General features: G+C 33.4%; 2 protein-coding genes across 5 annotated transcripts in view; both read left to right on the top strand.

Moving 5' to 3' along the window:
- LOC130448620 (uncharacterized) overlaps positions 1-2,218 on the top strand; it is a 35,283-nt gene extending 33,065 nt beyond the window's left edge. Inside the window, exon 11 of the mRNA XM_056786053.1 lies at positions 1,368-2,218. Within this exon, the coding sequence (XP_056642031.1) occupies positions 1,368-1,606 (239 nt within the window). The 3' untranslated portion in view covers positions 1,607-2,218. The remainder of the gene's footprint in view (positions 1-1,367) is intronic.
- A 10,758-nt stretch (positions 2,219-12,976) lies between these two features.
- The window catches only part of LOC130448718 (short neuropeptide F-like), a 53,064-nt gene continuing 44,282 nt past the window's right edge, over positions 12,977-21,758 (top strand). For 3 of the 4 annotated variants that reach the window (XM_056786202.1, XM_056786203.1, XM_056786201.1), the window contains exon 1: positions 12,977-13,042. The gene's annotated coding sequence lies outside the window, so the exon portion shown is untranslated. The remainder of the gene's footprint in view (positions 13,043-21,758) is intronic. The other variant, XM_056786204.1, reaches the window with a different exon arrangement.

Genomic DNA, 21,758 nt, shown 5'->3' with positions numbered 1-21,758 from the left:
ATGTGGAATACAACATTCTGTACAAAAAAGGCTACAATTTTTCCCTAGCCTCAAAATTTTCACCGTAAAATGGGTTAATTTACTCAAAAACATTTTGAAATGCGGATAACTCGAAAACTATGAGGATTTTGACACAAACCGTCGGGACAAACAATGTAGAATACAACATTCTGTACAAAAAAGGCTACAATTTTTCTCTAACCTCAAAATTTTCACCGTAAAATGGGTTAATTCACTCAAAAACATTTTGAAATGCGGATAACTCGAAAACTATGAGGATTTTGACACAAACCGTCGGGACAAACAATGTGGAACACAACATTCTGTACAAAAAAGGCTACAATTTTTCCCTAGCCTCAAAATTTTCACCGTAAAATGGGTTAATTTACTCAAAAACATTTTGAAATGCGGATAACTCGAAAACTATGAGGATTTTGACACAAACCGTCGGGACAAACAATGTGGAATACAACATTCTGTACAAAAAAGGCTACAATTTTTCTCTAACCTCAAAAATTTTCACCGTAAAATGGGTTAATTCACTCAAAAACATTTTGAAATGCGGATAACTCGAAAACTATGAGGATTTTGACACAAACCGTCGGGACAAACAATGTGGAATACAACATTCTGTACAAAAAAGGTTTCAATTTTTTCCTAACCTTAAAATTTCCATTATAAAATGGATTTGAACGCTCAAAAATATTTTGAATCTCGGATAACTTGAAAATTACATAAAATTCGAAAAAAAGTGCCGAGCCAAAACTGTAGAGCACAAAATGAGCACCCACATTTTTGAATATTGGATTTGCTTGTTTATATGGCGAGTGATGAAATATATCCATGTAATTATGTGATCAATATACCTCTTCATCTCGCAAGATTTTCGAAAATTTTTTTCCAAGTTCCAAGTTCCATAGTTTTCCAAGAGTTGAGCAGTTTCCAAGTGCGCGAGCGGATGCCCCGGCCTGTCGGAGTTGAGGGAGAATTTACTCAGAAATAGTGGCTCCAACCAAAAAATGACCAATCACTTTTTTTATATAAAATTTTGTGCTCTACATTTTACGTTTGGACAGTTTTTGTCGAATTCCTTTTATTTGTTGAGTTATTCGCGTTTCAAATTTTGGTTGAGTTACAAGTTCCAAAATTTCGAAAACCCATACCCCATATTTTATTGCTAGGCTTATTCAGTAAAAAACTCCGAAAATCTAGAAAATCTATTTTACCTGTACTAAAAATTCATCATAAAATCAAATCAACTTTGAAGTCTTCATGTCGATGTCAACAAATTGTCTTTGTATCAATATGAATTTTAATACCGATTATTATTTCGGTACTTCACGATCCTCATTCTAAAATTTTTGTAGGTTATTGGTTTCTTCATTGCCATTTAGAATTTCACGCTGAAATCGGCATGGCTCTGGTAGTTCAAGTAGGAAATAAAAACGAGATGTTGCCAGTTCCAAGAAACTTTCCGAAATGTGGAAATTATTTACCTGATCCTTCAGATAATGGTAGAAGTTTTGGAATACGATCTACGGGATTATTAAGCAATTTATCAACTGCTTTCATCATAAGTTTATTGATTATTTCACTAGACATATGATCCTATTAGAACAGCTGACAAGAAATAATTTTTTATCAATTTAGAAATATTAAAAAAAAATGATTTCATTCGGTAACTTCAAAGTGCTATATATTTTTTTAATGTTAAGTAAGTAGAGCTCAATCTGTACGATTATTGTACATAATATTTATTATATAAGACTGAATAGAAAATAAGTTGTGTACATGTGTCAATTTGAAAATATTCCTTTAGTAGGTTTCAACAGAACGCGATGCGTAAAAAGAATGAGGTTATTGAGGATGTTAAATTTTCAAAATTACACTTTGTTCGGCATTTTGGATCCGACTTTTTTAATTAAAAGGGTAAAAGGTTTGTCATTAAAATTAGTATTGCGAAAAACGTGTGAAATTCCGGATTTAAAACTTATAAAACATTGTTATTACTCGGATTCCAGAATTCTCATTTAATGTAAATACATTTGAATACATTGTTATCTTAAAATAATGTTTGAAAGGGCATTGAAAATGTATTATGTCGAATATCAACAGAAATTTGCTTTTAAGGGTGAAATCTAACCAAGTGATAATATGTGATAATTTAGTTTATAATAATTACAATAGAATTTGAATAAAAAAATTAAGAAGACGAAAATATTCTTTTATTTCAATTAAAAAAATGTACCTGAAATAATCTTGAGAAAAAAACATTCCAAAGTAAAATTTTTTCAAATTTATTCCTTCTCTAATTTCTAATCGAGTTCTAATTTTTTTCAGCGCATTTCTGAAATATTTCCCTATAATTCGTAATTTTTTCCTATATGTTCAAATTGCTAGCCTTAAGGTCCAGCCCTAGCACCAAAAAAGTGGTAGATGAGGTCCCCTCGCATTTCCTGGTGAGATACCTCCGCAACGGAGCTAGGCGACGTGAATTGGCCCTGGTTTCATCACTCCATTGCAATGATGAATTCAAATTTCTTATACACAGAAGTGTGAGAAAAATTAAGTTTATCGAATTCAGAGAAGCTGTTATTCGATCTCTACTTCAAATGGAAGATATTGAAGATGGCAGAAAATGTGGCAAACAAAATCCAATAAAAGGAAGAAGAGAAAATAAGAGGAGAAGAAAATAATCCAAGATAATCGTCAAGATTATAAAGAGCCCAATTTATTTCTAAAATGTAGGGAATGTACGAAAAACAAAGTGAGGCGATAAACGAGATACAGGTGCGAAACTTGTCTAATGTGTTGTTAGAAAAAAAAAACGTACGAGTGGGTGTTATTTTGCCGCATTTCTTTGGTGGCGCATTTGATAATTTAATTTTTCAATTATTCTATTAAATAATCATTTTTTATAATAAATATAAGAGGTTTTACATGATTGATTCACACTTTTTAGTTCTACGACGTTCCTTATTATTATAATAGACTAGCTTTTATCCGCGGCTTCGCTCGCATCGAATCCATTAAATAAGTATCAGAAATCATTATAATAGAAAAAAACGAACTCTGCAGCTATATTAGAAACTGAGATATAGATCTTTGAATGTAGAAAAATTGCCAAAAACCTACAAAAGTCCATAACTCCTCATGGAATGTCCGCGCCAACTCCTCTCCAACTCAACCGATCTAAGTGTTCGAAAACTCAAAAGAAAGAAGGTTTTTCAGCGAGTGTTCATAAACTAAAACGAACTCTGTAGCTATATTAGAACCTGAGATATAGATCTTTGAATGTAGAAAAATTGCCAAAAACCTACAAAAATCCATAACTCCACGTTGAATCTCCGCGCCTAGCTCCTCTCCAACCCAACCGATTTAAGTGTTCGAAAACTCAAAAGAAAGAGAATATTTCAGTGAGTTCTCTTAAACCAAAACGAACTCTGTAGCTATATTAGAACCTGAGATATAGATCTTTGATTGTAGAAAAATTGCCAAAAACCTACAAAAGTCCCATAACTCCACATGGAATGTCCGCGGCTAGCTCCTCTCCAACTCAACCGATTCAAGTGTTCAAAAACTCAAGAGAAAGAAGGTATTTCAGCGAGCGTTCCTAAATCAAAACGAAGTCTCTATCTTGAATAGAACCTGAGATATAGATCTTTGAATGTAGAAAAATTGCCAGAAATCTACAAAAGTCCATAACTCCACATGGAATGTCCGCGCCTAGGTCCTCTCCAACTCAACCGATTTAAGTGTTCGAAAACTCAAAAGAAAGAGGGTGTTTCAGCAAGTGTTCATGAAATAAAACGAACTCTGTAGCTATATTAGAACCTGAGATATAGATCTTTGAATGTAGAAAAATTGCCAAAAACCTACAAAAATCCATAACTCCACATTGAATGTCCGCGCCTAGCTCCTCTCCAACTCAACCGATTTAAGTGTTCAAAAACTCAAAAGAAAGAAGGTGCTTCAGAGAGTGTTCTTAAACCAAAACGAACTCTGTAGCTATATTAGAACCTGAAATATAGACCTTTGAATGTAGAAAAATTGCCAAAAACCTACAAAAGTCCATAACTCCACATGGAATGTCCGCGCCTAGCTCCTCTCCAACTCAACCGATTCAAGTGTTCAAAAACTCAAGAGAAAGAAGGTGTTTGAACGAGTGTTCCTAAACTAAAACGAAGTCTCTATCTTGAATAGAACCTGAGATATTGAGGATAGAACGTGTGTATGTGAAAAACTCCCATAAGTAATGTACAGGGGGAAATCGCATTTGAGTATAACTTGAGAATGGTGAAAATTAGATAAAATCCGATGGTTGATGGCTGATCTGTGCAGCAATACCTTTCATTGAAAAAAAAATAAAGAAATCGGTTGGGTAGAACGCCTGAACGGACTCGGAATGCAAATCATCAATTTTTTTAATATATAAGATTTATTTCATAAATGTTCAGCGTTTGTATGCACGTTTTGTTATGAGATATATCTAAATGCGATATCCGTTGTAACCTACCAAAAAATGTCTTCCAAAGTGTCCTTCCACAAACTGTTTTCTCAAAGCACTGTTTTCGAATATTAGCTGCTTTACATTTATATTCAAGTGATCTGAAACACTCAGTTATGTGAGTATCTGATACTCAAATAATGACGTAATTACTCAGAGAATAAAAGGGACCTGTAATGTGCGTTAATAGTAACAATCGCCACATAAAATTACATAACCTCACTTTCAATCTGAGTTCTCTAAACTTACTAAAGCACACGGACTCAAGCTTATGCATATTGCGGGTAAAAACTCATTAAGTAAGGCATCCTTTGTGAGATTGAAAACGAATTGAGTGAGTGAGAATAATCTTAGTTTTTGTGTAAATGGAAAGCAGCTATTTTCTGACCAACGTGCTACATTGCTACAAGCCGAGCATCGGATACAGTTTGTACGTTTTTTTTTTTCATTTTTAACCTTTACCTTAAAGTTCAAATTAAATGAAAATTTAGGCTAAATTCAAAGTATCCTTTGAATGTATTATGGACGGGGCATTTTACTATCGGGTTCTAATATAGAAATTCATTTCTAAATTTTTTATTGTACCATAATTTCGTCCGAGTCCAATTCGTCTATCCACTTGAGGTTACAACATATGTAAACTCGACGTTTTAATTGAATACAAATTGAAGAAGCATCATATTTCACTAATTGCCAATGAAGAGGAGAGTGACGTATTATGTAAATTTGTGTTTTGTAAACGAATATCACTCTAATTAGAGTCAAAAAACGAACTGTATGCTTAAAAAGTTGACTAATAATATCCTGAAATAATCATGACCGATCAATATGGAGGGATTGTTGTTTCCCATAAAAATTTTATGGAAAGTGAGATGATACACATGATGAAAAAATGTTAGAGATTGGTAGTTCTGAAGCCAAATCGTCAAAACTTTTTACTAGCGCGATCTCATAGCTCGTCCAATATCAATTGCTGATTATAAAAACTCTTGCCGACAATTTTGTTTGATCTAGCGTAAATACTTCATTTTATATATTTATTATTTTTATAAATACTTTTAAAAATATGAAAAACATCATTATTAAACCTCGTCAACTTACTACAACTGAATATTAAATTAAAAAACGTGAATGGACGAGTAGAATGTACCTGCCTGTAAGGGCGTTTGGTTTAAACTGGGTACAAGACGTAAACTGAGACCTAGTTGTACCCCATTTGTATTTTTTCTGAAAAACGAAATTTCAAAGCAAAAACTTTTAAGTAAAATAAATTCTTTGCAAATAAAACGAAAGAAAAAAAACATTTCAATTCCAAAAGATGTTTATAAATAATCACGGTAGTCAGAATCGTCTAAAGTAAAGTCATCATTTGATTGAATTATGAAGGGTTGTAAAGAGGGTGATACCACAAACACATCTTCTTTTTTGATAACATGTTCAACACAGTTTTTCCAAAGCTTTTGGCGGTCTGCTGCTAGAACTTTTTTACTGATTTCTGGAGACCGTAACTTTTCTGATTTTACGTTTTCCCATATTAAATCTATAGGGTTAAATATGCAATAGTGAGAAGAGTATGACCCTGTTCTTTGTACGGCTTGTCAATATAATAAATTTTCTTTAACTTTAGACCTCTAATAATAGTAAGCAATTTTTGTTTGTTGGACCGATTTTTACATTATGTGGTGGAATGGTAGGCAAAAGATGTTCATTAAACCAATATTCAAATAATTCTGTTGTCATATCTTCATGATAATCAGCTGCACAATTTTTTTTAGCAGTTATTACTAAAATATTAGGCACGAAACCGTCTTTGCTTTCAGCTTGTATTATTATAATGCGTTTCCCTTTAGAACATGGCTCGTTCAAACAGAAATTTATACTATTGTCAACCCAAACTAAATTTACTATTTGTCTTCATTCGCCCATTGTCTTATTTATTAAAATTTATGAATTAAACGGATCTCACCAAGCGACGCCACTGCTTATCGCAGGCTGTCTGGCAGGAATATTTCGAAGAAATGTATTTATGTTTACGATTCGATGTTTTCATTGGTAAACAGTAGAGATGATGAATTATTATTTTTCATTTCTTAATTTGGTACGAGTGCCGTGCGTTTTTATAAAATATTGATCGTTCCTTGCATAAGTGTCTTCTGCAATTGATATTGGAAGAACTATAACTAACTTCATATATAGTTCATTAAAGTTGAAACGAAGGTATATAATTTGTTATTATATGTAATAAAATTACGTATTAAAGTATGAATTTACGTAATCAATTTTAGGAAAAAAGAAAAATAATATAATTTGAAATCATATTTATTTACAGCGGTATCAAAGTCCACACACAATACACATAACTAACATCCTACTATCCCCAAAAGAATTTATAAACAAATATCTTGTAGTATATAATAACTAAATGATTTTTTATGAAGACAGATCTAAAAAATACGAGGGTTGCTACTTTAGTAGTAAAAAAAATTGGAGAAAAAATATCATAACAGCCGAAACTTTGAAAATATTATGTAAGGCAATAAGGAGGTTTCTGGTTTCTGGCTCCTAAAGGCCTGTACACACTTGTCATACACCCCTCCGATCCTATTTTGATCCAGTGGTCCTCAAAGTTGGCGTGAATTGTCTTTGACTTCAATATTATTTGTACACTGAGGTAAATTTTATAAACGAAACCCTCAATATTTTGGCAACATCCTCAAAATATTTTTCAAACGCCCAGCTCAAAACGAACCCTACATCCCATTGGTCAACGAGGTAGTCCAGTTACTGCGAAATACCGAAATCTCTGAGCAGTTTGGATTTCCTGATTTGTATCTCAAGTCTCCTACCTTTCAAACGAGGTGTGCTACTTAAGTTTTGAGATATGGCAACACTGATCTGTTTATGTCATAACTGACATATCCACTATAAAGTTTCACATTTTTTATGATGAATGCTATTTGAGTTGCTTATAGATACTTGAAACATTCATCTTGGTCAAAAAATTGAAGTTTATAGCAAACTGACAATCCCGAATGAAACATCTTGTCTATACGGAAGATGATATGAAAAATACTTGAAACAGATGAAAAGCAAATCATCACTGATGTTTTTGATTACATCTCACACTTATTGGGCATTATTGCTGATGTTGAAAAGTATTTATGAATTTTGTGGAATGAACTAAGTAATTTTCTGATGAAGATTCAGATGTCTCACAGAAAATACAACTAATATTGAGAAGAATGAGCCGGAAAAAAAACACCTTGACGCTTTAATACTACTACAATTCATCACTTTTCGTACTGTCCTTGTTTGACACCCAAAAATTTTTTCTTATTCCCGCAGATAAAAAATAAATTGCGAAGTCAACGTTTTTCTACACCAGAAGATGCTATCAAATCACATATTTTGGAGTTGTAAATGGACAGTTGATTCAAACGCATGCAAAAGTGATTTGATTTTAATGGAGAATATTTCGAAAAACACTTGAATCGATTGAGTTGGAGAGGAGCTAGGCGCGGACATCAATGTGGAGTTATGGATTTTTGTAGGTTTTTGACAATTTTTCTACATTCAAACATCTATATCTCAGGCCATAATATAGCTACAGAGACTGTTATTGTTTATGACCACTCGCTAAAACACCTTCTTTCTTTTGAGTTTTTGAACACTTAAATCGGTTGAGTTAGAGACGAGCTAGGCGCAGACATCAATGTGGAGTTACGGATTTTTGTAGGTTTTTGACAATTTTTCTACATTCAAACATCTATATCTCAGGTTCTAATATAGCTACAGAGGTCGTTTTAGTTTAAGAACACTCGCTAAAACACCTTCTTTCTTTTGAGTTTTTGAACACTTAAATCGGTTGAGTTGGAGAGGAGCTAGGCGCAGACATCAATGTGGAGTTATGGATTTTTGTAGGTTTTTGACAATTTTTCTACATTCAAACATCTATATCTCAGGCTATAATATAGCTACAGAGTTCGTTTTTGTTTATGACCACTCGCTAAAACACCTTCTTTCTTTTGAGTTTTTGAACACTTAAATCTGTTGAGTTGGAGAGGAGCTAGGCGCAGACATCAATGTGGAGTTATGGATTTTTGTAGGTTTTTGACAATTTTTCTACATTCAAACATCTATATCTCAGGCCATAATATAGCTACAGAGTTCGTTTTTGTTTATGAACACTCGCTGAAACACCCTCTTTCTTTCGTTTCTTTTGAGTTTTTGAACACTTAAATCGGTTGAGTTGGAGAGGAGCTAGGCGCAGACATCAATGTGGAGTTATGGATTTTTGTAGGTTTTTGACAATTTTTCTACATTCAAACATCTATATCTCAGGCTATAATATAGCTACAGAGTTCGTTTTTGTTTATGACCACTCGCTAAAACACCTTCTTTCTTTTGAGTTTTTGAACACTTAAATCTGTTGAGTTGGAGAGGAGCTAGGCGCAGACATCAATGTGGAGTTATGGATTTTTGTAGGTTTTTGACAATTTTTCTACATTCAAACATCTATATCTCAGGCTATAATATAGCTACAGAGTTCGTTTTATTTCATGAACACTTGCTGAAACACCCTCTTTCTTTTGAGTTTTCGAACATTTAAATCGGTTGAGTTGGAGAGGAGCTAGGCGCGGACATTCCATGTGGAGTTATGGACTTTTGTAGATTTCTGGCAATTTTTCTACATTCAAACATCTATATCTCAGGCCATAATATAGCTACAGAGTTCGTTTTTGTTTATGACCACTCGCTGGAACACCTTCTTTCTTTTGAGTTTTTGAACACTTAAATCGGTTGAGTTGGAGAGGAGCTAGGCGCAGACATCAATGTGGAGTTATGGATTTTTGTAGGTTTTTGACAATTTTTCTACATTCAAACATCTATATCTCAGGCTATAATATAGCTACAGAGTTCGTTTTTGTTTATGACCACTCGCTAAAACACCTTCTTTCTTTTGAGTTTTTGAACACTTAAATCGGTTGAGTTGGAGAGGAGCTAGGCGCAGACATCAATGTGGAGTTATGGATTTTTGTAGGTTTTTGACAATTTTTCTATATTCAAACATCTATATCTCAGGCCATAATATAGCTACAGAGTTCGTTTTTGTTTATGACCACTCGCTGAAACACCCTCTTTCTTTTGTTTCTTTTGAGTTTTTGAACACTTAAATCGGTTGAGTTGGAGAGGAGCTAGGCGCAGACATCAATGTGGAGTTATGGATTTTTGTAGGTTTTTGACAATTTTTCTACATTCAAACATCTATATCTCAGGCCATAATATAGCTACAGAGTTCGTTTTTGTTTATGAACACTCGCTGAAACACCCTCTTTCTTTCGTTTCTTTTGAGTTTTTGAACACTTAAATCGGTTGAGTTGGAGAGGAGCTAGGCGCAGACATTCAATGTGGAGTTATGGATTTTTGTAGGTTTTTGACAATTTTTCTACATTCAAACATCTATATCTCAGGTTCTAATATAGCTACAGAGGTCGTTTTAGTTTATGACCACTCGCTAAAACACCTTCTTTCTTTTGAGTTTTTGAACACTTAAATCGGTTGAGTTGGAGAGGAGCTAGGCGCAGACATCAATGTGGAGTTATGGATTTTTGTAGGTTTTTGACAATTTTTCTACATTCAAACATCTATATCTCAGGCCATAATATAGCTACAGAGTTCGTTTTTGTTTATGAACACTCGCTGAAACACCCTCTTTCTTTCGTTTCTTTTGAGTTTTTGAACACTTAAATCGGTTGAGTTGGAGAGGAGCTAGGCGCAGACATTCAATGTGGAGTTATGGATTTTTGTAGGTTTTTGACAATTTTTCTACATTCAAACATCTATATCTCAGGCTATAATATAGCTACAGAGTTCGTTTTTGTTTATGACCACTCGCTAAAACACCTTCTTTCTTTTGAGTTTTTGAACACTTAAATCGGTTGAGTTGGAGAGGAGCTAGGCGCAGACATCAATGTGGAGTTATGGATTTTTGTAGGTTTTTGACAATTTTTCTACATTCAAACATCTATATCTCAGGCTATAATATAGCTACAGAGTTCGTTTTTGTTTATGACCACTCGCTAAAACACCTTCTTTCTTTTGAGTTTTTGAACACTTAAATCGGTTGAGTTGGAGAGGAGCTAGGCGCAGACATCAATGTGGAGTTATGGATTTTTGTAGGTTTTTGACAATTTTTCTACATTCAAACATCTATATCTCAGGCCATAATATAGCTACAGAGTTCGTTTTTGTTTATGAACACTCGCTGAAACACCCTCTTTCTTTCGTTTCTTTTGAGTTTTTGAACACTTAAATCGGTTGAGTTGGAGAGGAACTAGGCGCAGACATCAATGTGGAGTTATGGATTTTTGTAGGTTTTTGGCAATTTTTCTACATTCAAAGATCTATATCTCAGGTTCTAATATAGCTACAGAGTTCGTTTTATTTCATGAACACTTGCTGAAACACCCTCTTTCTTTTGAGTTTTCGAACATTTAAATCGGTTGAGTTGGAGAGGAGCTAGGCGCGGACATTCCATGTGGAGTTATGGACTTTTGTAGATTTCTGGCAATTTTTCTACATTCAAACATCTATATCTCAGGCCATAATATAGCTACAGAGTTCGTTTTTGTTTATGACCACTCGCTAAAACACCTTCTTTCTTTTGAGTTTTTGAACACTTAAATCGGTTGAGTTGGAGAGGAGCTAGGCGCAGACATCAATGTGGAGTTATGGATTTTTGTAGGTTTTTGACAATTTTTCTATATTCAAACATCTATATACATCTATATCTCAGGCCATAATATAGCTACAGAGTTCGTTTTTGTTTATGACCACTCGCTAAAACACCTTCTTTCTTTTGAGTTTTTGAACACTTAAATCGGTTGAGTTGGAGAGGAGCTAGGCGCAGACATCAATGTGGAGTTATGGATTTTTGTAGGTTTTTGACAATTTTTCTACATTCAAACATCTATATCTCAGGCCATAATATAGCTACAGAGTTCGTTTTTGTTTATGACCACTCGCTGAAACACCCTCTTTCTTTCGTTTCTTTTGAGTTTTTGAACACTTAAATCGGTTGAGTTGGAGACGAGCTAGGCGCAGACATCAATGTGGAGTTATGGATTTTTGTAGGTTTTTGACAATTTTTCTACATTCAAACATCTATATCTCAGGCCATAATATAGCTACAGAGTTCGTTTTTGTTTATGAACACTCGCTGAAACACCCTCTTTCTTTCGTTTCTTTTGAGTTTTTGAACACTTAAATCGGTTGAGTTGGAGAGGAGCTAGGCGCAGACATTCAATGTGGAGTTATGGATTTTTGTAGGTTTTTGCAATTTTTCTACATTCAAAGATCTATATCTCAGGTTCTAATATAGCTACAGAGTTCGTTTTATTTCATGAACACTTGCTGAAACACCCTCTTTCTTTTGAGTTTTCGAACATTTAAATCGGTTGAGTTGGAGAGGAGCTAGGCGCGGACATTCCATGTGGAGTTATGGACTTTTGTAGATTTCTGGCAATTTTTCTACATTCAAACATCTATATCTCAGGCCATAATATAGCTACAGAGTTCGTTTTTGTTTATGAACACTCGCTGAAACACCCTCTTTCTTTCGTTTCTTTTGAGTTTTTGAACACTTAAATCGGTTGAGTTGGAGAGGAACTAGGCGCGGACATCAATGTGGAGTTATGGATTTTTGTAGGTTTTTGACAATTTTTCTACATTCAAACATCTATATCTCAGGCCATAATATAGCTACAGAGTTCGTTTTTGTTTATGACCACTCGCTAAAACACCTTCTTTCTTTTGAGTTTTTGAACACTTAAATCGGTTGAGTTGGAGAGGAGCTAGGCGCAGACATCAATGTGGAGTTATGGATTTTTGTAGGTTTTTGACAATTTTTCTACATTCAAACATCTATATCTCAGGCCATAATATAGCTACAGAGTTCGTTTTTGTTTATGAACACTCGCTGAAACACCCTCTTTCTTTCGTTTCTTTTGAGTTTTTGAACACTTAAATCGGTTGAGTTGGAGAGGAGCTAGGCGCAGACATTCAATGTGGAGTTATGGATTTTTGTAGGTTTTTGGAAATTTTTCAACATTAAAAGATCCATATCTCAGGTTCTAATATAGCTACAGAATTCGTTCTTTTCTATTATAATGATTTCTGATATTTATTTAATGGATTCGATGCGAGCGAAGCCGCGGGTAAAAGGTAAAAGTACAATATTATATAAATATTGAACTAAATTAATCAAAATTTTTCTTTGTGTAGCAAAATTTAAAATCTAACGTTTTCTATTCTCCTCATTACGTTATACTGTCTCTCAATATGTTTTGAGGATCCTGCGTTATCCTGGTGTTTCTAATTTGAAGAGTGGTAGAGCAAGCGCAGTCTAGAGGGCGCTAAAATTGATTGAGAATGTTTGGATATATAAGAGTTTAAGGGGAAATAGTATTTATTCATTGTTAGTGGTGAGTTCCATCAACAGGTATATTATTTTCGTTATATATATATATTTACAGGGTAAGTTGAAATGATATTTTTATAATAAATATTCGTTTAGTAGAAAATATGGAAATTTATTAAAGGATTTAGTACAGAAAAAAGTTTTTTTTTTATTTGAATTATTCGTAAGGAATATGTAAGGATCTCTTGAGATATATGATAGTTGATTAAAAATCAAAAATAGAAATTCTATCATATATTTTATTTACATTTTAGTCATTTTCAACTTATTTTTAACTAATTTTTCACATAAAATTGATTGATAAGTTCGATTTAGATAAATTTCAGTTGGAAAAACTTTTTATTGCTATTAATATTATTATTTTATAGTTTGTTTTGTTCATATTTTCTAAAACTACTACATTGTTACGATATATTTGTGCAGTGTGATATAAACTATAAATAAGTGGTTTGGAGGAAGAAAATTTTACAATATAAGCAAATTCTGAAATAGTAATCATTAATAATACAAAAAAATTTTTTGCAGTATTATATTTATACATAAATGTATCAAAATAATCAAACAAAGCAAAAAAATATTATTAGGTACCAAAAAACTTGGTAATTTTCGGAAAAAAATGGGGCTTATTGCCTTTTTTAACCTAATAATTAGACTCTGTTATAAAGTATCGTAAATAATTATTCTCTTAACATCATTAAGATCCATGGTTCTATATTATCTTTGTATAATAAGTCGGAGGCCTCCAATTGAACATCTCCCACACCTAATTGCACGTAAAACCAATGATAAACAGGAGGGACAAAACGTAATAATTCCTTAAGATCTTTCAGTTTATTTGGATTCATTTGAACAAAGGCTGAATATTTAAGCGGAAGTTCTGAAAATGTTGGACAACTTGCCAGTTGAACCCCTCGTTTTCCTAAATTTACTGACTTCATCACATACTCATTCAAGTAATTATTTTGCTGAAATTTACATTTTCTTTTGTAAATTAGAATTTCTGGAACCGTTGAGGATATTCATACCGAATACACTGTTTACACCACCACTACACCAACACTCACAATTACACTGTACGACGCGCGTTTACAGTCTCTGAAGACGATAACTTGGTTATCGAAACGCGCGTCAAGCAATGTAATTGTGAGTGTTGGTGTAAACAGTTTATTCAGTATTTTCTGTGTCTGTTTTATTTTTTGCTTACATGTTTTTTTATATCTCCAAAGCGATAAAAAACTGCTTGTGTCATTGGTATTACTTCGAGCGACTCTTTTGTTGAGCATACTTGTCTCAGATATTTTTCAATAGCTGGAAAATCCATATCGGATGGTAAAAATGTATGTCCTGGCACAATAAATCGATATTCAATGACTTTAAATGTTTTTTCGCGTATCATCTGTACCCATAAACATAACCGTCCAGTTTTTGCTCTGTCCCCCACAGATGTCAGTAAAAATGATCAGTAATTCTGTTTGAGGGGCTGTATAATTAATATATTTTGAAATAACATCTGTTATTTCGCTTTGCTATGTGTTCTGGCCACATTAAATAAGGTAATAAGCCGCATAACCGATTGCTAAAGGATAAACATGAAGAAACCAGTAGCTACGGCCGCACTTAAGGAAAAAATCCACTTATTTTATCTTAGAACTGTTTCAAACACTTTACATATCACTGAATAACGTCAAATTAAAAAAATGATATCGTAATATCACTTTTTTCGTTCCATATTATCTTCAACATATACACTTTGATCGGATCCAAAGTCCATAACAAAACTAGCAGAACTATCACTGTTTTGAAGCACCTGCTGAACTCCTCGATACTATTTTGAATCACATGTGGGTTTTCTTCTTACTTACTTAATCTTTTACGCTGCGTTGCCAAATGTTAACCGATTTGCATGCAAACGGGTCTGGGGCTTGTTAACTCTATGACTAACTTCATTTCGTATTACTGATTCTATGGATAACCAAGTTATCGTTTCAGATAGTGCACAAATATACATTAGATACTCATTAGGTACAATTTAACTCAGATACCTTCCTACTCCATTGAAGTTTATCATTTTTCTTTTGGCCATGGATGAATATTTCACAATTTACGAGGGTTGTACAGGAAGTTTCGGAGTTATCAAATAAACACGCGACATTTTCTTTCCTCTATCATTTATTTTTCAACGTAGCGATGTTCTCTGATCTTTTTAACCCTTCGACGAACACATATCTATCCCAAAAAACGGTCGCTATGACTTTTCCGGCCGATGAAATAGTCTTTGTCTTTTTCGAAACAGGTTAGCCCTTCACTATCCACGGTCTTGAATGTTTTATCTTTTCAGGAGTGTTTCTACAGTTATGCATCGACCCCAAAATCCGACTTATTTCGCTTAAGCCGCGTCTATAGGGTTGGAAAATTTTTAGACAGCCATATGTATACAGGGTGTTTCTAAATTGATGCGACAAAATTCAGGAAATAATTGCTCGTATATAATTGAAACGTATGTAACGAAACTGTAACGAACTTTCCTCAGCCCACCCCTAAAAACTAGTGACTAAAATTGAGTTATTATTTTGTTTTCTAAACTTTCAGAAAAGCTAGAAACTTGAAATGACCTCCTGAATTTTGTCGCATGAATTTAGAAACACTCTGTATGTCTATAATTTTTATTTTTTAAATGAATTGTTGTTTTATTGAACATATTAGGTATCAGTTATTTTGTTCAAATTATATGCTATGGGCGAGGTTACTTTTTGCAACCTTTTTCAATCATAGTTATCGCTTTTTTGATAAGATACGCTTTTGAATTTGAGTTTGATCAAGGAAATATCATTGTTAATGACAAGTAACGTAAAATTAGTCTACAAATTTTTGAATTATTTTTGTTGTAACAAGGAAATCGATTTGGTGTTTTCGCTAGCTTGTTAGACCCTTATTTATATATACAATGCAGTCAAAATGTATGGAATAGATTAAATTTTAGCGTCATTAGGTACTATGTGAAAAAAACCTAAAACAGGTCGATTTTTATTCTTAAATTGACAATTTAGAGTATGAAAACATTATCCCTTTGCAGTACCCCCTCTGAATTATAAGCACCCTCTCGAAAATTTTGAATACGAAGGGAGTGGAAATGTTTAATTCAATGATGAAAAAAAGTTACATGTACTTCTTAAGTTTGAGGAAAATTCACATAAGACAACTCGAGAACTTGCCGCCGACAATGATGTTAGTAAATCATCTATTTTGTGAGTAGAAGGCAAGAATTCTGTGAATTGATCATGGACAGAATAAACGGAACGGTTAACAAACAGAACTGTATATATTGGAGCAGAGAAAATCCTCACTGGATGTGTGAGGCTCACATCCAATTTTCACACAGTTAATGGTGAGGTTTTTACTTAGATTTTTTTATTAACTTCTTAGTATCTACATTACAAAGACCTTTACCTGATGTTAATCATCCAAATGAGATAGATCGATCTGTTTACCACCAACAAGAAGGAGCTCTACGGCATTTTGCACGTACAGTTAGAAATTATTTAAACGAGGTTTTCTCCAATAGGTGGATTGGAAGACGTGGAACGATCGAATGGCCAGCTAGATCCCTCGATTTGACTCCTCTCGATTACTTCTTATGAGGTTATTTAAAATCTGAAGTGTATTTTAATAGTCCCGTCAATATTGCTGATTCAAAAGTTAGGACAACCAAAAAAATTAACAAAATAACCCCTAAGGTCATAGAAAATGTACGAGAATTCCAAAATCACATCGGTTATTGTCAAGACATGGATGGTGGTCATTTTAAACAATCAATTTAAGTGTAAAGTACTGTCTTCAATCGACGTGAAGTTTTGTGATAGAGACATTATCAAAATCTTACATCTTAAAAATTAATTTTCTCAGTTATGATTGCACCAAATTTGGAAAACTTTATATTGCTGAATAGAGGACTAAAATCCATTTCGAACAATGTGGTACACAATGTGCTTATAATTCAAAGGAGGAGTTGGAGATGGATAATATTTTTATACCATAAATTGTCTATTTAAGAATAAAAATCGACATGTTTGAGGTTTTTTCCATGGACCACATTGCAATAAAAGTAATTCAATTTTTTTACGAAAATTCACCCTCTATTGGCGAGCAATTTGGAGCAATCTTCTCGGACCAGCGTCTCAAAATCCACACCGCTATTTGGTAATTGAAATTTAGTTCTGTAAATACAACAAATTAGTTCAGTATCAGAATAATGCCTATTTTAAAATATTTAAAAATCAAAAATATCATGACTTCTGGCTTCCACTTTATAATATGTATAACATCAAGACCGAGAGTCGTTTTTATTTATGAATACAGTTACCTTATATTTAGAAGACGCCAGGTAGATTTCTACCGATTCGATGCTCAAAAGAAAAACACTCTATTCCCTTTGATGATTATACTCTTCTATATACTACTCTTAAAAAATAACAAAGGATTGAGAATACAGAAAATCATAATCGCATTTAATCAAATAATAATTTAATAAAACATTTGGGAGGATTACAGATCTTCATCTTTAATCTTTCGATTTGGAGAGATAATTTGTTCAAGCTCGTAGAATTCGAAATTAGAAAGAAACAACAATGATTAGACGGTTTTTATGTATTTAAATCCTCAATTTGAGTTTTCTCTTATGTATTTCATCAGTCAACTATCTATTTTAACAAAATTACTTTGCAGAAATTACGTAAAATAGATATTAGAATGTAAAAATTTTATATTTCAATAAAACGCTATTTATTAGAATCGAAATCATTCAGTATATTATAGCACAGCATCAGTATTTTGGGACACGCATGGTATAATACACGTCGGCCAGTTTAATAAGAGAAGAACCTATACTAGGGTTGCTATTACTAAGTTTTGAGATAGAAAAATATTTATAACTAGATATAACTTTATTGTTTTTCAAAATTTTCATTTGTCGAAGCATTTTTCCCATTCCGATTAAGGTACCTCCAAAACATGTAATTTGAACTCATCAACCGCTTCCCAGGCGAAGAAAAACGTTGACCTCGCAATTATTTTTTTATAAGCAGGGATAACAAGGAATCAATTCCATGTCTTGACCGTTCAAAAACGTCTTCTTCGGCCGATTTTTTCTAACACTTTTAGCAAACAAATGCCGGTGTTCTACGCTGCTGTAATGGGGCGGTGGCAATATGTCCAGTTATTCCGAAAAAACACCCGACCATTTGCTTGTCTACGAACAATTTTTGTTGAATTTGGCTCGTCTTGAAAGACCCATACAGTCGATCGTTGTTTAGCTTTGGATTCATAAGTATAGATCCATGATTCGTCGTCGACTGTTACGATCCTTCACCATGTCTTTGCACCAATCGTCACGAGCTTTTTTGGAGCGATTGTCAAATTATGCAGGTATCTCGCAATCCATCGATATTTTCAGAATTAACCGTTCTAAGTTGCTCTAATGGGACGTTAGTTATTCCGCAAAAGTTTGCGACCATTTATTTCGAAGTGCTTCGTGCGCGCACAACTTTTATTGGATTTGGCTCATCTTGAAAGAATCATACAGTGGAGTTTCGGCTTCATAGGCATAAATCCATGATTCTTCACGATTTTTAGACGTATTTTGGAGCACCGCTCAAATCGACATGAGCTTTTTTGTCAAAATATGCCATAACCAACGCGAACAAAACTTTTTGACAGCCAAATGTTCATGCGATATTGAATGTATGCCATTGGAATTGATGCCCAAGTATGCCTCAATCTCACGGTAAACCAGCGGAAAACGGTGGCTCGAGATGGTGGTTCATCACCCAAAAAATGGCTTTGTTTGAGTAAGAAGATAGTTGTTTCATTATGGCATTACAACCTGTCACAAATAAAAGGTAAAATGTCATGAATTCACTTCTAATTGGTTCCGTATTCACTTTTTCCTTTCTCAGATCTTCAGAGGATGCTCGTTGGACAAATATTTTCGAAAAATTGTTAACCTTCAGTCTCTGAAAGTTATGGAAACTCGCGTCAAACAGTGCAGTTGAAAAAAATTGGTGTAGTGGAAGTGCAAACAAAGTGAATATCACCAACGGTTCGAGAAATCGTTTCTATTATCAAGTATCGATTCTTGTTCCCTTTAGTTTGCTGAGATTTGTAGACAAAAATCATTTGGACCCAAATCTAGTGACATACGAGGTCACTTAATTTGATTTCTCCAAATAATTTGGAATGTTTATCACGTGCAGAATAGCTTGAATCAAATTTTTCCTCGCGATACATTCCCTTACTATATATTAAAGGAAGTACTCCCGTAAAGCATTAATCGATTGGCTGTCGAACGGATGAAGAGGACGCCGCTCTGTGCCTCAACGAGACGCTGTCTAATAGATTTTGGTATAATTCAATCACCAAATATAAAGATGGCAGTGTACAAGTAATTGAAGTAAATTTACATCGTTAATTTTCTTATAAAACGTCGAGGCTTAGTACGAACAAGATGAAGGGAATTAACAGTGAATAAACCACCAGATTTAACAATTTATTTTACTTCATCAGTGGAAATGTTTATTCGAGTTTGTTTTGGGGATGAACGGAATTGTAATTTATTCAGATTTGCTAGGATTCCTCGTAGAAATATCATTTTTTTTTAATAAAATTTCTAATGAAAAATGATGAATTGTGGTAGTATTGAAGCGTCAATTAGTTCCTTTTTCCTGGCTCATTCTTCTCAATATTAGTTGTTTTTTCTATGAGACATTTAATCTTCGTCGGAAAATTTCTTAGTTCATTCCGCAAAACACCTTCAAACATCAACAATAATGTCCAATTAGTATGAGATTCCAGTATTTCGCAGTGACTGGACTACCTCGTTGACCGATGGGAAGTAGGGTTCGTTTTGAGCTGGGTGTTTGAACATTTTTTTGAGGATGTTGCCAAAATATAGGGGTTCGTTGTAGGTAGATTACTTTTATGAAATTTACCTCAATGTAGAAATAATATTGAAGTCAAAGACATTTCACACCAACTTTGAGGACCACTGGATCAAAATCGGATCGGAGGGGTGTATGACAAGGCCTTTAGGAACCAGAAACCTCCTTGATTTGATCCAATTCCATTGTTACATATTTGGTTATTATTAGTATTGCTTTACATAATATTTTCGGCTGTTATGATACTTTCTGTTTAATTTTTTTTATTCAATTCCATTTTTTGACCAAGATGAATGTTTCAACTATCTGTAAACAACTCAAATAGCACTGGTATGACAACATGCTCTGAGTAACTATCAAAAATATCAAACTCTAAGATAACAATGCCAGATTTATAATATTGACTTAAGTAGCAACTCTCGTATTTTTTAGGTCTGTCTTCATAATAAATAATTTAGTTATTATCTATTATAAGATATTTGTTTATAAATTGAGGACTTTTCTTATCCTCTACTATGGAGACAAGATGTTTAATTCGAAATTGTCAGTTTGTTACTACAACTGCTTCAACGTTTGCAGAAATTTTCGTAAAACGTGGATCTTGACCAACTCGTTGCCAAAGAATACATAATATTAAATTCTACCTATAGCTATCATCATGAGACCGAAGCTCAGAATCGAAACAATCTTTTTCTAGAGATAAAACCACGATACAAGACAAAAGAAACAAGCTTTGAGTTGAGTTAACAGTAATGGATTCTTCTGCATTCCAAGCTGTTCAATATTTATGTTTTTCCTTTTATCTCATGATATAATTCATTATACAGTGTGGAGCAGCCAAATGAAATAAATTCATTAATGAATAAGTGTATGTATTTGTCAATCCGTGACCAATACCAACTTATATTAAGTGCAACCCCCTGTATATTATGTATTCTTTGGATTCATCAGAAAATGATAATTGCTCTCAGATTAATATTAAAAAAAGAAAACCGTGATTTTCTATCCCTTCTAAAACCACCGCAGCAATAAAACTAAACTGCAAGTTTATAGTGATATAAAATTGTGGCAGTTGTCTATCAATTGAAACCTATATATACTTGTCATGTTTCCATACAATACATTTGACTCAAAACGGCATTTAAACAAATTTTTGCCCAGATCTTGTGAATTTCTTGGACGGGGGCAGCAATGGATCTATACATGGTCATACTAGGGATGGGCAACTGAAAAAAATATATCGATTAATATCGTATCGATATTTTCAAAAAATATCGATCGAAGTAGGACAAAAAAATATCGATACTTTGATTTATCGATTTTTTTGCTTCAAGGTGCAATTACCCTGAAAAATTGTCAAATTATTCGAACGTTAAAAAATGTTAAAACACATTCAGTTTCTTCAGTTTTATTTATTTATTGAGAAAATAAATCTTTCAATATTATTGATGAAATTAAGTTTTCAGAAATGTCAGAAAATGAAAATTTAAGAAGCGCGCAATGGGGCCAATTCTCAAAAAACCAAAAAATTCAAGTTATCGATTGAAATCTCTGACTTCAATTAAAAAACTTACCCCCTTCATCCCCACCTTGCATTAAAGAGCCCATACTTCATAAGGTATTTAAGTTACATACCACTTCCAAAGTTTTCAACGTTCCTGATTACGAATTTCTTGTTCAATTTACAAAAATTCACAAAAAAGTTAGGCAAGACTTCAATAAACAAACTTTATTATATACAGAGTGAGTTTTATGCCTAAATTATCTCAGAAACGGCTTGTATTATGGTTGTATTTACATTTACATTGTTGTCAGATCTTTCCTTTTTCTGGAAAAATAA

Source organism: Diorhabda sublineata, chromosome 9, assembly GCF_026230105.1.
Source record: "Diorhabda sublineata isolate icDioSubl1.1 chromosome 9, icDioSubl1.1, whole genome shotgun sequence".
Taxonomy (NCBI): Eukaryota; Metazoa; Arthropoda; class Insecta; order Coleoptera; family Chrysomelidae; genus Diorhabda; species Diorhabda sublineata.
This window is presented reverse-complemented; position numbering and strand designations above follow the sequence as displayed.